At 42.9% G+C, this 15,064-nt stretch overlaps 1 protein-coding gene across 3 annotated transcripts; it reads right to left on the minus strand.

Annotated features, from left to right (window-relative positions):
- Window positions 1–6,806: 6,806 nt before the first annotated feature.
- Window positions 6,807–12,323, minus strand: LOC117851012 (cystinosin homolog). Of its 3 annotated transcripts, none has more exons than XM_072292838.1 (9): window positions 11,829–12,323; window positions 10,165–10,297; window positions 9,275–9,364; window positions 9,063–9,187; window positions 8,873–8,915; window positions 8,160–8,277; window positions 8,026–8,075; window positions 7,833–7,905; window positions 6,807–7,309 (listed from the first exon to the last, which is right to left on the minus strand). In XM_072292838.1, the coding sequence occupies exons 1-9, from the start codon at window positions 11,948–11,950 to the stop codon at window positions 7,260–7,262; spliced, it is 804 nt and encodes a 267-aa protein (XP_072148939.1). In that variant the 5' UTR covers window positions 11,951–12,323; the 3' UTR covers window positions 6,807–7,259. The 3 variants fall into 3 exon arrangements, with proteins under 3 accessions (XP_072148939.1, XP_072148938.1, XP_034588804.1); XM_072292837.1 differs by having other exon boundaries at window positions 6,807–7,312; XM_034732913.2 differs by lacking the exon at window positions 6,807–7,309 and having other exon boundaries at window positions 7,581–7,905; window positions 11,829–12,321.
- Window positions 12,324–15,064: the final 2,741 nt, after the last annotated feature.

The raw sequence follows: 15,064 nt of genomic DNA on the forward strand, positions 1-15,064 counted from the left end.
GCGAAATAGACAGGGTTGGGCGAGACGGAAAAGGGGTCGGGTGAACCGGACAGGGGTCAGGCGAGACGGAAAGGGGTCGGCAGCTTACCTTTGGGCCTACTGGTGAAGTCTTGGGGTCGGGAAGGAACAAGCTCAGGCGGAACGACTAAGGCTTGGGCGGCGGCGAGGTCCGGCGGTGGTCTGGTGGCAGCGGTGCTTCTTGTGGACAACAAGCAAGCTCTAGCTCGACACAGAGGAAGCAAGCGGCTGGCGGGTTTGGAAAGGTGGGTGTTGAGCGGAGAGGGGGAAGTTCCTCAAAGAGCTTATGCGGCAGCGCTTGAGCACGAAACAGGGGAAGGTGCGGCAAGGCAACGATGGCGAAGGGAACTTCGGTAGAGGTTCTGGTACTCCCTTTTATAGCTGCGCGGAAGAGAAGGAGTCCGGGCAGCGCAAGGATAAGGTCGAAGAGGATGGAGTACTCTGCTGTGGCGGCGATTGGTCGATGCCTCCATTAGCCGGCGAAGCGGAGCTCCGGGGACAGGACTCTTTGGTCATTGGGCACTGACGACAGAGCTTATGCAGGCATGGTGTTGCCGGAGGGAAGGATTGGTGAGGGCGAGCGCGGGGTCTAGTCGCGTCAAGCGGCGGATTGGGGGTGGCGGCTCGACCAGCGTGTGGCAGGAAGGACGGAAAGGGGCACTGCAGGTGAGGGCGCTGCAGGCAAGGTGACAAGGCGAGCGGCGATGCTAGCAGGCGCAGACCAGCAACTTTGCCGTGGCACGCTACTGGTGAGGCGGGGGAAAGGAGTTGTCAAACTACCGTCGCAGTGGTTGGCGGAGGCGGTATCGTCGCAGGACGCGCACGTGGGCAGCGCGACTGAGGGGTGATGGAAAAGTCGGAAGGTGTTGGGGCGCGCGGCCGGGGATCCAGGTGAGGAGATATGCGCGGGAAGCGAGGCGGACTGGCACGGCAGCGGCCAATCTTCGATCGCAGCGGTGGCAGGGCGCCTGGCGCGGCCGGCGGGATTCGGGCGAGACAAGACGGGACGGAAAAGGGCTGCAGGGCGCTTCCATGCGCGATTGGGAAGGAGGCGCGCTGATCCATCTTGTCGCGACCGGTGACTGGGCGAGGCGGTGCTCGTCGGGGATGTCCTGCCACGCGGCGGCTCTCTGAAGCAGGGCGCACGCTTGCTCTGGCGCGCTTGACCCGAGAGATCCGTGGGATCCTTTCCCTGGGTCCAACTTTCACACTCTGGCTCTCCCAAAAACTGAACTGCACCACTTTGACTCCCTTAACAAGAGTTGCAGGACTCAGACCAAGGCCCAACTCTTGTATTTGGACTGAGTCCAAAAACGCAGTGGATTTGGGGATCCAAGCTCTAAAGTTTGGAGGAACACTGGTTTCGGGACTTAGAGAAAACGGCGGATTGTTGGGTTTCAGGGGTCGGGGCTGAGTTGAACTGCAGATTTGGGAACTTGTCTTAAGATTAAGCTCGGCTGATTAAACCTAAGTCGTTACAGTCATAAACTGCATCAATCATGGCTTGTATTCAGTCACCAGTAGTAGTCACAACTAACATGTCATCAGGAATTTGTATCCAAGCACCATCATTTCCAGGTGCACAAGAAACAGTATGCAAAGTACCATCACCTACTGAAAGAACCCAGTCACTAAATTTAGAGAGCTCCTCCTTAGCAACGGAATCTAAACCGTCTGCAACTAATCTCATATTCATTGTTAGCTCCAAAATAAGAACAAATCTCCATAGCGGAGAATTAGTAATTGCAGCATCCACTATCTTTGAGCGCAACCACTTTCAATAAAAGGCAGAAAGTTGTCTTAAATCACCATCGAGAACCACAACCATACCACCGAAAGGCAATAACCCCATACCTGCATCGTTCTCTGATATAATGTCACGTAACAAGCGACCCAAAGCTTCAAAACACCGTCTATGTGTCATCAATGCTTGTATCACAAATTGTAGTCTCATCAATGTCTATTGGAATCTTAAATCTTGAATGTGCAGTTTTACCACTAACAATGAAGCAACGCCTACCGATGCAACGACAAGGACGATCTTTCCAAGAGATCTAACATATGTAATTATACTGTTCCAAACAAACATCTTGCCAATACATCCAAAACCTGAGACGAAGTAAAATGCAGGTTCATTACTCATGACACTTCTGACAATGGAATCATAAGCAGTCCGTTGACAATCATTCAGTCTACTGTATAATAGAGGAGCCTGATCTACTAGTGTAGCAATGTCATATGCCTCTTCATCATCAATAAGATGATTTCCAAAACTTGAACTCAGCCCTGAAGATGGCAAATTGTACTTTGTATTGAAACCCCATTTTTAGAAAATAATTTAGTTAGCTCATCAATTACCATACCTCTCAGTTGTGAATCAGGTACAGAATAAGAAGAACTGCCCATACGCTTTTGAAGAACATACTCTATATCATTAGCCATGGGTCACCAACATCTATCGAATAAAGAGGCTTCATCAGAGACACCACAATACATCACCATTAACACGAATAAAGATCTTAACTGAGATCCGGGAGACCAGCAATCTACTTCAGCAAAAGTAGCAAATCGTTCGTGATCATCACCCAATAAACCTCGTGCTGAGCAAGCCTCTTTAAACGTGTCATACAAAATTCCATTAACTGTACGCACATCCTCATAGCATTGAGCTCCTTTGGCAACTAACAGAAGCATTCTGAGATAGTAATTCTCACCCTGAGAAGGATGAACATTATGCATGCATCCAATCTTATAGGTCCCACTGCCCCTGGGTTTCCACAATTGTGATGAGCTATCCCATGTCCACCTAGTGGGAAAATAACAATACGATAATTCACGAGCAGCGGGATATTTAAGATTTGCTACAAACCATTCAGTCAACATAGTCTTCTGGAGAAAAGGAGTAGCAATCAAAGACGCCAAGTTAGCTCCAGTGGCATATGACACCATATTCATGCTAGGTAAATGAACTACCAATCTCTCAATAGCTGGAATCTTGTGGTGCAATTCAAAACAAAAAATATGCCAATATGTTTCCTTATCACATATATATCGACATTGAATATGTTTTATTATTTCATCTTTAGCATATGGCACACCAAATTTATCTACTGATCGCAACCTTTTATTCACCAAAAAAGTGCTACTTGATGAGGCCTTCCTTTTCCCAGCCTCCGAAATGTAACATTTGCTTGGTCAGGTCCCTTTGTCACATACTTACACAAATACTTAGCAATATTTGACTGATTGCAAAATTCAATATTTATATGTGCTTGATATTTCTTCAACAAGAACATACTGTGAGGAACCACATAACGATTATCCAATCTAACACCATTCTTAATAACGTACCATCCCGTATCACGTCGCTTGTACATAATGAAACACTCCCATCAGTAGTAGTTTCTACTTGAAATTACTTAGGAAAATGCTTTGAACACGAACCATTTTTCATACAGGGGCAATTTTTATTATCGTCGCCACATGGACCATGCATCACAAATTCTTCCACGAGTGCATATCCAAGTGGATCTTCTCCAGGATCTGGTATTTCAGTAGATATATACTTATCAATGACTGAAATAATGTCGTCCGCCGCTATATCTTAGAGCCAAGCCAATATATGAGCATGTGGCAACCCTCTTTTCTGAAACTCAACACTTTCCAAAACTGAAAGGAAGTTGCTTCATTAGTATGTAAATCGTACAACAACAGTCATACAAGATAAATCTGAGAAAAAAATAATTTTATGATACCATTGTAAACTGCAACGAACCCAATAATGCATAAATTATACATGCATACCTGCAACAATAGGTCAAAAACAGAACCAGACTTAATATCATCCATTACTTCATTCAGCTTCATATGATACACCCTACAGCCAACATCAGGTCTATTCGATGGCCGTTGCCCACACTCCAACTCCACGGTCTCTTTTATTTCTAACCATTTTGGATTGCACGTAAATATCGTAAAAAATGAGGAGGACCATGCACCCTACATATAGCAACTACATCTTGAAGTTGCTGAGTTAAATATCGTCGACCACCAACGAAAGAAACAGGAATAACCCGTTGTTTCCTTACAGAAGAACCATCAATGCAGCCTCTACTCACATCGTCAGTAATACCTTGAAAATGTTCACATCTAAAGTCATCTTGGTGATCAGCTATCCAAGTCAGCCTACATTCTTCTATGCAGGCAAAAATATCAACTGCTGATTGAAAAGACAACCTTCCACAATATAAATATGGATTAGGATGATTTCTCCTATAATGACAATTATAACAAGTATACTCCTGCATGGTAACATTTTTTTGAGCACCAGCTTGTAACAAATCCGTACACCTATAGGGAATCCCAAGACGAAAGCCCTGCTCGCCATAAGGAAACAACAATGGATATTGTAGTGCCATATAAGCAGGATGAAGACAAGAAATGTGTTGCAAGCTAGATGGTATACTGTCCACTATGATATCTCGTTTATAATTCTCAAGTGAAAAATCACCAACAACTAACCCAGCTATTTCACTCATTGTTGGCACATTAAACTGAACAGGATCATCTTCATATGCACCCACAATTCTTATACCTACATGTTCACCACCATGCTAAGCAAGAAGATCACGTGTCTTTCTGAATTGCTTCGCCAAAGGGTTACAATTATCAAGCATTGATATTAAACCATTAACAATATCAGTATCCAAGCTGGTATCATCACTATCCTCAGACACAATAGCTGAACTTCTATTCCTAATTTCATGGTCCGTATCATATATGTATAATTGAGCAAACTTAGGAGACTTATCTTCAGCAGGCATCAAAGGAGACTTGCACCGAGAATCTCCATCAAAATGCTGCAAAGAAACAAAAAACTCTGGCACTGCTTGAAAACACGGCAAAAACACCTTGCCACCTCTGCAACATAGATTGTAGATCACACAACGTCATGTTGAATCATGCTTACTACATTCTCCATACCAAAATATAGCACCATAGAATGCGCATTCATAATCAACGGTATCGTAGTATGACCGATCAAGATAGGATAAGATACTACTTCATCCACAACAAAATTTTTAAAAAAGTTACAGTTAATATAACACACAAATTAAAATAAAAGAGTACTATAAATATACTTCGATTACCTTTCAAAAATTCAATATAGTCTAGAGAAAAATGCTCCAATGAAACAGAGGGTATATTTCGTAAAAAACCTATTTGCAAACCAACGCGAACAAATTAGTTTATAGAATAAACAAAAAATTAGTAAAAAATAGAAAGAAGAAATTCAGCGACTACTATTACAACACCTGCTCTTCCAAGATTATGTAAACGCCGATCCTTCATCTGAAACCACCTCCGCTTACCAGCATACTCACGAGACACAATAGGAAACATACATTTCCCTTTGTCAAACAAAGTAGAACAATAATCAACGCTGGGAACACATATTTGACAATTAAAAACAACAAATAAAAGAGTACTCTATATACTTACATCGCCTACTGATGACACCCAATTCTCCCGTCATTCGATTCGTCGGATCCGATTCAGATGGCAATAGGAAAAATAAACATGCATACATACAACCATGTATGAATATAATGCGATTAACATGAGAAAATAAATGGATCAAAATGTAAATGCACACGCTAAACTAAAATAAAAACTACTAAGAAATTCTGACAAATTGAACACAAACGCATACACTGAGTTACTAGGAGACGTTGATGATGTTTCCTTCACTGAGAACCTCGCGTACAACGCTGTAGGTAGCAACATAAAGCCGAAACAGGTCCTCCAAATTTGAAAAATGCAAAGTGTGAAATAGGTACAACAAAAAGAGTAGATGTCTAGCAACAAAGCAATTAAAGATAAAAACCCACAGGCAGCATCTTAAATCTAGGAATCTTAACACATAGACATTGAGCTGTAACCAACAAATAAGAACACATCAGCACGTCATCCACCAAAAGTGTTTGTTTATGTCCCTCAGATTCTTAGCTTATCGATTCCAGGTCCAGGGGGTTGCTCCGCCCCGAGCCGCTAGACTGCGTGTCTTCGTCCCACTGGTTGGAGGCCTGAAGGATAAGGATGCGCTTGATTGCTTTGTGTTTGTTTCTATTAGATACATAAATAAGATTTGTTGCAGGTGGTGGCGGGGGTGTATACGTGTGCGTCGACGCAGTGTTGACGTGTTCTTTGCTATGCTTACGTGTTCTTTGCTATGCGTATGTGGCCGTCAACGCATTGATATGTATTGCTTTTTTAGTTTTAGGTTTTATCTCTATATAGGCTCTTCGCTTTAAGGGGAGTTGATGTATTCATATGGCTCAGATAAGGATGCAAAGTGGGGTGGGTTGTGGGCTGCCTGCACCCATTCGCACATGTATGTGGGATTAAGTGGTAGCCTGTGCGCGTCTGCCTGGTTGTTGTGGCAACCCACGTGGCACTGCGAACGCGAAGTGAGTCGTTCTGTCATATTGCGTGCCCCGCGAGACTTCGCTGGTTAGCTTGCATGCGCCCCAAGTCAGGATCGTCTTCCATGCATATTATATGCATATTATTGCTGTGATCTTCCACGCATATTATTGCTGTGATTGACTAAATGCGGACCGGATCAAATTTGTTGATTAGGATGATGTATAAGCATTTATGATGTGTTTGGTTTGAGGAATCACCTCATCGTACGTGAGATTGTCCATCATGAGTTGATCCTATAAAATTTAGTGGGATGACCCCATTCTTCGTGGTTATACTATTGTTTGTGAGGGATGAGGGGGTGAGAGATCAACTCATTCCATTTCACAAACTAAAAAAGGTGAGGAGTGAGAAGATGAGCCATGACTCCATTTCTCAAACCAAACACCCACTAATAAGTAGGAAGTAGTATGTTTGGGACGGAGGGAGTAGTATGTTTTCTTTACATACACACGCCTACTATAAGTACACGTCGAAAAGACTCTACAGCACTTAATTTTTCTCGTCATTCTTTCTTCCGTGGCATATATCCACGATCTACCGCTTCATAACTGTACATCCCTTGATTTTCAGTGGCATATCTTGGGACATCTTCTTCCTTTTTATTTTTCTTCTTGAAAACAAATGTCTTCTTTCTATGAGAGGATCCTTCGTACACTTTGCACATCTCATCGCCACTGATTTAATAGCAAATTACATGGCCACCATAGTCTCCTTTCGGCCCAAGAAAGGTCCATCTCCTCCATTTGGCGCTTCTATTGGGCCGCAGCATGTTTTACAACGATAGGAAGCACAGGGAAATCGTCTGCTGGTTACATACAGAAATGAAAACGGTTTGATTGTAACGACAGCAGAGTTCAGAAAAAATGTTTTACCCTATTCAATTTTTCTTAGTTTAACAATTGAATAATTATGCTAACGACAGCACAAACTCATGGAAGAATTAGATATTGTTAAGGAGCTGGTTCGCAGATTTGAAAACTTTCCAGTTTAAAGCACACCCAATGCATTTGATAACAAGAATGCTTACGATGGGTTACAAACAGAGCAACCAAAAAAAACGAAGTCGAAGTAAATGCTTCAAACAACTAACCATTTACACAAAAGTATGGAGAGAACGTCTGTAAAACTTTTACAGGAACCATGTGTGTAAGCAAATATATACAACAGTTAGTTTACGATATACAATAAAAATGCATCAGTTATGTTCCGTTTGAACAGCATATGATGCGACGCAATATATCTATTGCTAAATCATACATTATCTTCTTCAGGCTTGTCAGACGGCCTGATAAGAGGGGCTACCCTTTCAGAAATGATTGCCTTACCATTCTCATCCTTTTTGGCAGGGTACAGCACATAGTGCTGAATTATGAATAGAACATCGAAGAAAACCGTCTCCTACAAAAAGCGACGAGAATAGTTTAATGAGTCAAGTTCTGCAAGCAGCAAGGCAAACTTCTATGTAGATAAGAATGTGTTGCCAAAAAACCTATAGGTGACATTAGGAGTCATGCTCACCAATGAAAGCAGGGTTTTCCCAATATTTCCGTAGAAATTTACCAGCGTATCTGCAGCACAATTTGTTCAGTGGGAAGAAAGCTAATATGCCCAACACAACCCATGCAGTGAAGCAAAGGATTAATATGGCTTACGTTGATCTATAGATTGCACACCCATCTGACCAAAATTCAGCACCCCTCCCGTGAGGTCAAGTAAAATGTTGCCAATGCTCCAACCAATTGTGCTCTTCCGCCTGAAGTTCATGATGGCCTAAGCCAAATAGAAAGAATAAACATAAGGAATGAATATATCTATGCGCAAATTTGAGCAGATAACTTCAGTAGATTCAATATTAGTTCCTTCAATCTCAGAACTTCTTCTAGGCATTGAATGCATGAGACTCCAACTATTTTCAAATTTCTTTGAATTAGCATGGAAAAATAAATATTTCCCTTGTTCTGTAGAATAGAAAAACATTTTCTAGAAAGCTACACTGTTGGCCTGTCTTCTAGGTATCAGATGTGTCCATTGAAAGCCAATTTAATGTGTTATTACTCCCTAAAATAGTACAGTAACAAAGGAGACGTTGGCTATTTATGTCCTTTTGGATATCTTTTACTAGAAAATTTTTTTAACAAAAAGGTTGCGGAGATTTTTCTTCCAAAACACATTCACAATTACACAATTTTGTTAGGTTTCATAAATATATTAAGATCCAGTACCAATTATCAGCTAGATGCACTATGTTGATTTTAGTTGATCCTGTACTCTGTCCAAAATTTACCACTAGTTCCAACTTCCAAATATATAAGTACACATCAAGAGACAACTGAATAAGTAGAGTGTTGTTAATAATTATTAGTACCTGAGGAATGTACTTGATTGCTGTCATACCAACTTGTATAGAACTGAAATTCACATGGAATGAGAAAAATAAGTGCCACATTTACCAAGAGGATCAAGTTTAGTTAGATACTACCCTAACTGAAAAATAGCTGGCTGTTTTCCAAAGTAAAGCTAATAGGATTTTCAAATAACGAGGACAAAAAACTTACTTGAACACGTCAATAAGCCAAAGCCAGTCACTTTTTGGCCAAGCAATAATGAGGCAAACAATAGCAGCAGTCCAGACAACAGCAGTAATTGATATGCAAACTTTGGAAACTTTCTGGATTCCTCGCTGTATATTACAAGTTCAAAAATTCAACACAGTTAGGAGTCAGTAGCTAGGATACACCCTTAATGGTCAACAAGATAGTAAACCAACCTCATATATAAATACTTGGAAAACGGTGAAGGATGTCAATGCAACCGCATGTAGTGAAAAAGCAACATCATTTGCAGCAACAGGAATCATCTGCAAAATAAAAAGCATCATAGTTGATACCTAGAAAGAACAAGGCCAAGGAGGCACCGACATCAAGAAAATGTACTAGTACAACCTGAGAATGGACATGGATATACAATGCCTATTCTTGAAAGTTATGCGACAACAACTATGAGCAAAACTGATATAACAACAACAGTACAACGCTACCCCACTATTTTATAACTTTGTTTGGCAACAGTTTTAAAGGTATTGCCTTGAAATTTTTAACTTCACCATGCAGCTCTAAACCCAGTGCTGAAGCGAGAATTATCTTTCCAGGTAACATCTTCTCATTTCCTTGGCATGCATCTGCAGCTTACGCAGCAGCATTGTTCCAAGTTCCAATTCATGCATGTACTAATCCAGTTCATTATTCAGCATCAGTATGACATGTTAAAACTGTGTACCCAAGAATCCTGTGCTCTACATTAAAAAGTTGTGCTTGCCAGACATGGATCAACAGCTTACATAACCGCTGCAATTGGCACTATTGAGGGAAACATCAAGTATAAGTGCAATCTGGAACACTACCAAACCAGCTTAAGAGAGTAGTCGATGTGAAATCACTTAAATAAAAGCATGCAATAGTATATTTTTGTCAATCAATAGTTCAATAATGGAAGAACCAATCACAGAACACTAGAGATGTTGATATACTTAGGGTTTTACATGCCCAACGAAGGTTCTGACTGCACATGATGCAAATGCGCAAAGAAGCAACCAATCATCAATTAGCTTACCATTTCCAATTTGAATAGATAATGCACAAAGAAGAAAGTAGAGCAAACCTCTTTATCACTATATTTGTCATGGTACTGTCTCTGGATGAACGGGCTGAAGAACATAGCCGCATTGTATATGAGGTAAGACGAGTGCTTTGTCAAGTTCAACACCAGAAAATCAAAATTCAGACCCACAACACTGCAATAGATTGACAAGAAGTTAGCCATAAACCAAGGACTTCCGTTAAGAAATGATATTTGGATCAGAACAGGCTTAACTGTTTGAGTTCAAAACAACAACTTGAAATTTTAAACGCACTACAAACCAATCAGGATACAAATTCTAACATTGCACATTGCAAACAGAGCTGGGCAAGTGTTAAGGTGTGTATTGAAGAAGACAGCCAAAAGGCCAATGCTCAGTAACAAAAACACTGGTCAAACATTTTTTTTTGGCAAAGTAATACTTTCCCCCTAACTGTCTCAGAAAAGCAGGACAACCGGAGCACGGACAAACTAAGAACCAAGTTAATAAAATAAAAGTAAGCACACATGTTTTCAGCTTGTAATTGAATAGGATTCAAGTGTACCCAAAATGTACACTCATCGATGATAAGAAAATAGTGGTGGTGGGGGAGGGGGCGGGGGGGGGGGGGGGGGTGGTAAGAAAAGGGGTGGAAGTGATGATGCGTGTTACAATATAGATCGTACTGGCCCATCTTCTGCTATCAATTATTTTTTGGCCAGGTTAGGAACACCGCACCTACTTCAAACATATCCTCTGTTCAACAGAATGCCATATAACATAACCATTCATGAAGGCAATTTGGATATACACTTGTGCTCATTCCACCTAGTTTAAGGGACGGGTTCAGACCAGAGTAATAGCTGCTTAAGAATCAGTTTCAAACATTTTTTGGCAAAGTAATACTTTTTCCCACCAAGTTAACAAAATAAAAGTAAGCACACATGTTTTCAGCTCGTAACTGAGTAGGATTCGACTGTAACCAAAACGTACACTAATCGATGATAAGAAAAGAGAGTAAAACCTAAGAACTGACTATGCCTGTTACAACATAGATGGCACTGGCCCATCCACTGACTATTATTTGCTGGCCAGATGAGGAAGATCCCACCAACTTGAAAGATAAGGTGTTCGACAGAATGACATATCACTTAACCATATATGAAGGCAAATTGGATATACACGTGCTCATTCCACCTAGTTTAAAAGACAGGTTCAGACCAAAGTATGATTAAAAGCTGCTTAGGAATCAGTTTGAAGCACTAATGAAGCCAAAGTCCCATTTCATTCCAATTAGCAATTCTGAATAGGTTCATTCTGCACAATTCTCTATCATCCGCCTTCCATTTCGTACCAGAAATCCACACGCACCTCGCAACCTAACTGCGGCGCTGGAGCCATGTGACCGATAACAGAGAATTCCCCGCAGTGGAGAATTACTCAGTGCTGTAAGTGTGTGTTTCGAAATTTCTACTCAGGTAATGAACACAGCCCATACAATACATGCAACAACCGCTCTCCACACAGGCGCGCCAGATGAACAGGATAATGAAATAATTGAACGAATCGAGCTTGGCAAGGGTCATTGACTAGTTAGAGAAGGGTGAATTTCATCCCCCAGGGCCCCAAATTGAGGCACGAGCATTGAAATCGAACCCCACCCAACCCAAGAAATGAGGAGTGGAACCAGGAGGACGGTGCTGACCTCTTGCGCTTGTAGTTAAGGAGGACCTGCGGGTAGAAGCTGAAGGACCAGGCGAAGAAGGCGACCCAGCCCAGCACCTGGTACAGCACCTCCAGCCCCACCGAGTTCCACGACGACGACATGGCCGCGCCGCCGGTGCACAATCCCCTCCCAACCCAGCCAAGGCCGGTTCTTGGCTTCCCCTTGGTCAAGTCGTGCCCTGCGACGGCCGATCTCTGCCGGTTGCGCCTCGTTTCCCAATCGCTGCCAATTCTTTGATCCTTTCTCCGTCGCGGCCAGAATTTTATAGTGGTGGGAAAAGCGAGGCCGGGCCACCAATCCGGAGGAAATGCCTGGCATTGAAGGTGGGGAGCTCCGTCGCCGTCACAACTGACGTCGTCCCACTACTCCCCGGTCCGCTGGTGGGCGTTGGAAATGGGTGGCGTCGACGGCTCGAAAGCTGCCGCCGCTCCCGTTGCGACGGTTGAGCCCGCCGGGAGGTTCGTCGTTCATCCCCCCGGCCCGGGGGGGGGGGGGGGGGGGGGGGGGGGGGGGGGGGGGGGGGGGGGGTGCGGGGGGCTTCGGCCGTTCGCTGGGCGTACCAAGGACGGGATCCCGGCGTCGTGCGTCGCAGTCAGTGGGGGAGATGGGAGGGGCATGGGGCCGTTTTTGGTGCGGTTGTGCAGCGCCGTTAGCAGCAACGTAACGGGACCGGATACCACGTGATGTGACGCTGCGTTTCAGCTAGATTCTGCTCGCGTTGCACGGCTGCACCGCTCACCGCTTTCAGGTATATCGAGATTGCTGGGAAAAACTGAGTTTACAATATTATTGATGTGGAACATCCATGCTCGCGGCTGAGCCATAGTCCAAGCTTCCCAAAATCATTTATAACAATGTTTTCTCAAAAAAATACCTGAAATAAAGCTTTTCCGAAATATTGTCAGTTTAGAAAACAAAATGGTCTTCTAGAAAACAATTAGAATAAGTTTTCAAAAAAATAGTTGTCAAGGAGAAAAGTTCAGAAACAAAGGCATAGTTGTCAAGGAGTGGGTGGTTGGGTGCTTCCATTATTTAAAATGTCTATCAGACACTGCCACCACAATTTTTGTCTCTGCCACAAGAAACTTGAGTAGGAAAGTATTTTAGATATATGCATAGTTTATTTCAAAAAATAAAGGATATGGCTTACACTAGTTCACACTACAATGGATAGGATTAAAAGGAAGATATAGGTCACGGTCTTTCTTTAAATTTATAACGACTAAAAAGCATAAACTACACATAAGCTTATACTCTGTTAGTCCATCTATTAAAAAAAGCAACTCTAAGATTTTTTAGACAAATTAGTGCTGACAAAAATGTGGGGCTAAACCAACCACCACTACCTCATTGCTCAAACTTGTACCTATACTTGGGTAAGGCATATAGCTTCTGATGTTTTTACTACCTATTACTCCTTCCGTTCCAAATTGTAGGTCGTTTTGACTTTTCTAAGTGCATAGATATTTGTATGCACCTACGTATGTCTAGATACATCCAAACATCTATGAACCTAGAAAAGTCAAAACAACCTACAATTTGGAACGGAGGGAGTAGTTTAGAATATTATTAAAAGTTGGGTCTATATGTCTCATTTCCCAAATATCTTGGAAGGAAATAACGTAGATTAAACGTGTTCTTAATCCACTTTGAAAGAAAATAATCTGTCACGAGCGGTAGTACATGCAGATCATACAAGTATTTTGTTGGAGACTAGTTAAGCCAATGCAGCAACCTTGAATTGTAAGCTAAACATCATCTTTAATTGATTGTCTCGCTCAAAAAGAAGTCTTTAATTATTAATTGGTTGGAGGTATCAGTTAATAGCTGAATTCAAGTTGATCCTGCCATGACTATTTATAGAGATAGCCTAGTCCGATCCCCTCGGCTTAAAGGATCTCGACAATACTACGATGAAGTTGCTATAAAAAAATACTCCAATGGAGTTCAACCACGGTTTTGCACAAAACTTTTTTTTTAACGACGGGCACAGACTGTGCTCATTTCTTTAAAAGGAGGAGAGTCAAAACATAGCCAAAGGTGGCCCTGTACAAGTAAAAGAGAACTGAAAAAGCGAAGTAAAAAGAACAGCTATACATCAAGGGTTGTCAAGCAACGCCATCAGGTGCTGAGCACCAGCCACGCCCCAGGCTCTCGCTTCCTCTTTGATTTTGCGCAGCAGTGCCTCCGGGGATAATTCCTTCGTGACGAAAGTTCGCGCGTTCCTCTCCTTCAAGACCTCCCAGTTAACTAACAGTAGCAATGATCTGAGCGCCTTCCTGGGCACACCTTGCTGATAGCCCATCTGAATCCACCTGTCTCGACCGAATGAGTGGCTTACCAGCTTATTGGGTTGAGTTGCGGGTAAGGGATCCATGCACTGATGAGTCTCCACAACCTCGCCGTGTACTGGCATGTGTCAAGCAGGTGGTGTGCCATTTCCGATTCGTGACGACAAAGTGGGCATACAACATTCCTTGGCCAGCCTCTAGCCGCCAATCTGTCAGAGGTCCAGACTCTATTCTTGGTCACCAACCATGCAAAGAACTTGCACTTTTGCGACGCCCACGGCTTGCAAATAGCGGTTTGAGTTTCATTTTGATCGACTCAGCAAACTGGGCACGATAAGCAAAAGATGTGGAGTACTCTCTCGAAGCAATCCATCTCCATCTAATGGTGTCCGCGGAGTTAGGGTCTAGTTGCACATTTTGGGTGATGCCCCAAAGCTCTACAAACTACTGAAGGTGGATGCCGTTGATGTTCGAGTTGGTATTGATATCCCTAATCCACTGATTGGCTCTGAGAGTATCCCGTAGGCATCTATTTTTCCGCTTGGAGATGGCAAAGACATCCGGTGCAATGTCCGTTGGCCGATGGCTTGCTGTCCAGCCCGAGTGCTAGAACGAGGTTCTGGCTCCATTCCTGATTTGGATTTTCGTGGATGCTGCAAATAGTAGCTTGTCCGTCTTATCACACGGCGTACCTAAGCCAATCCAAGGCTTGTCCGGCGCCATCCATTCCTGCCAAAGCTATCGCAATCTGAGAGCCCTCGCGAACTTTTGAAGGTCGAGCAGGCCAGCACCACCCAATTGCGTTGGCCGAACGACAGTCGGCCAGTTAACCTTACATTTCCCTCCAGAGATGTTTGCGTCGCCCGCCCATAGGAACTTTTTTCTGTATTTATCTATGGATTCGAGGACTTCTTTCGTAGTGCT

Source organism: Setaria viridis, chromosome 3, assembly GCF_005286985.2.
Source record: "Setaria viridis chromosome 3, Setaria_viridis_v4.0, whole genome shotgun sequence".
Lineage (NCBI taxonomy): Eukaryota > Viridiplantae > Streptophyta > Magnoliopsida > Poales > Poaceae > Setaria > Setaria viridis.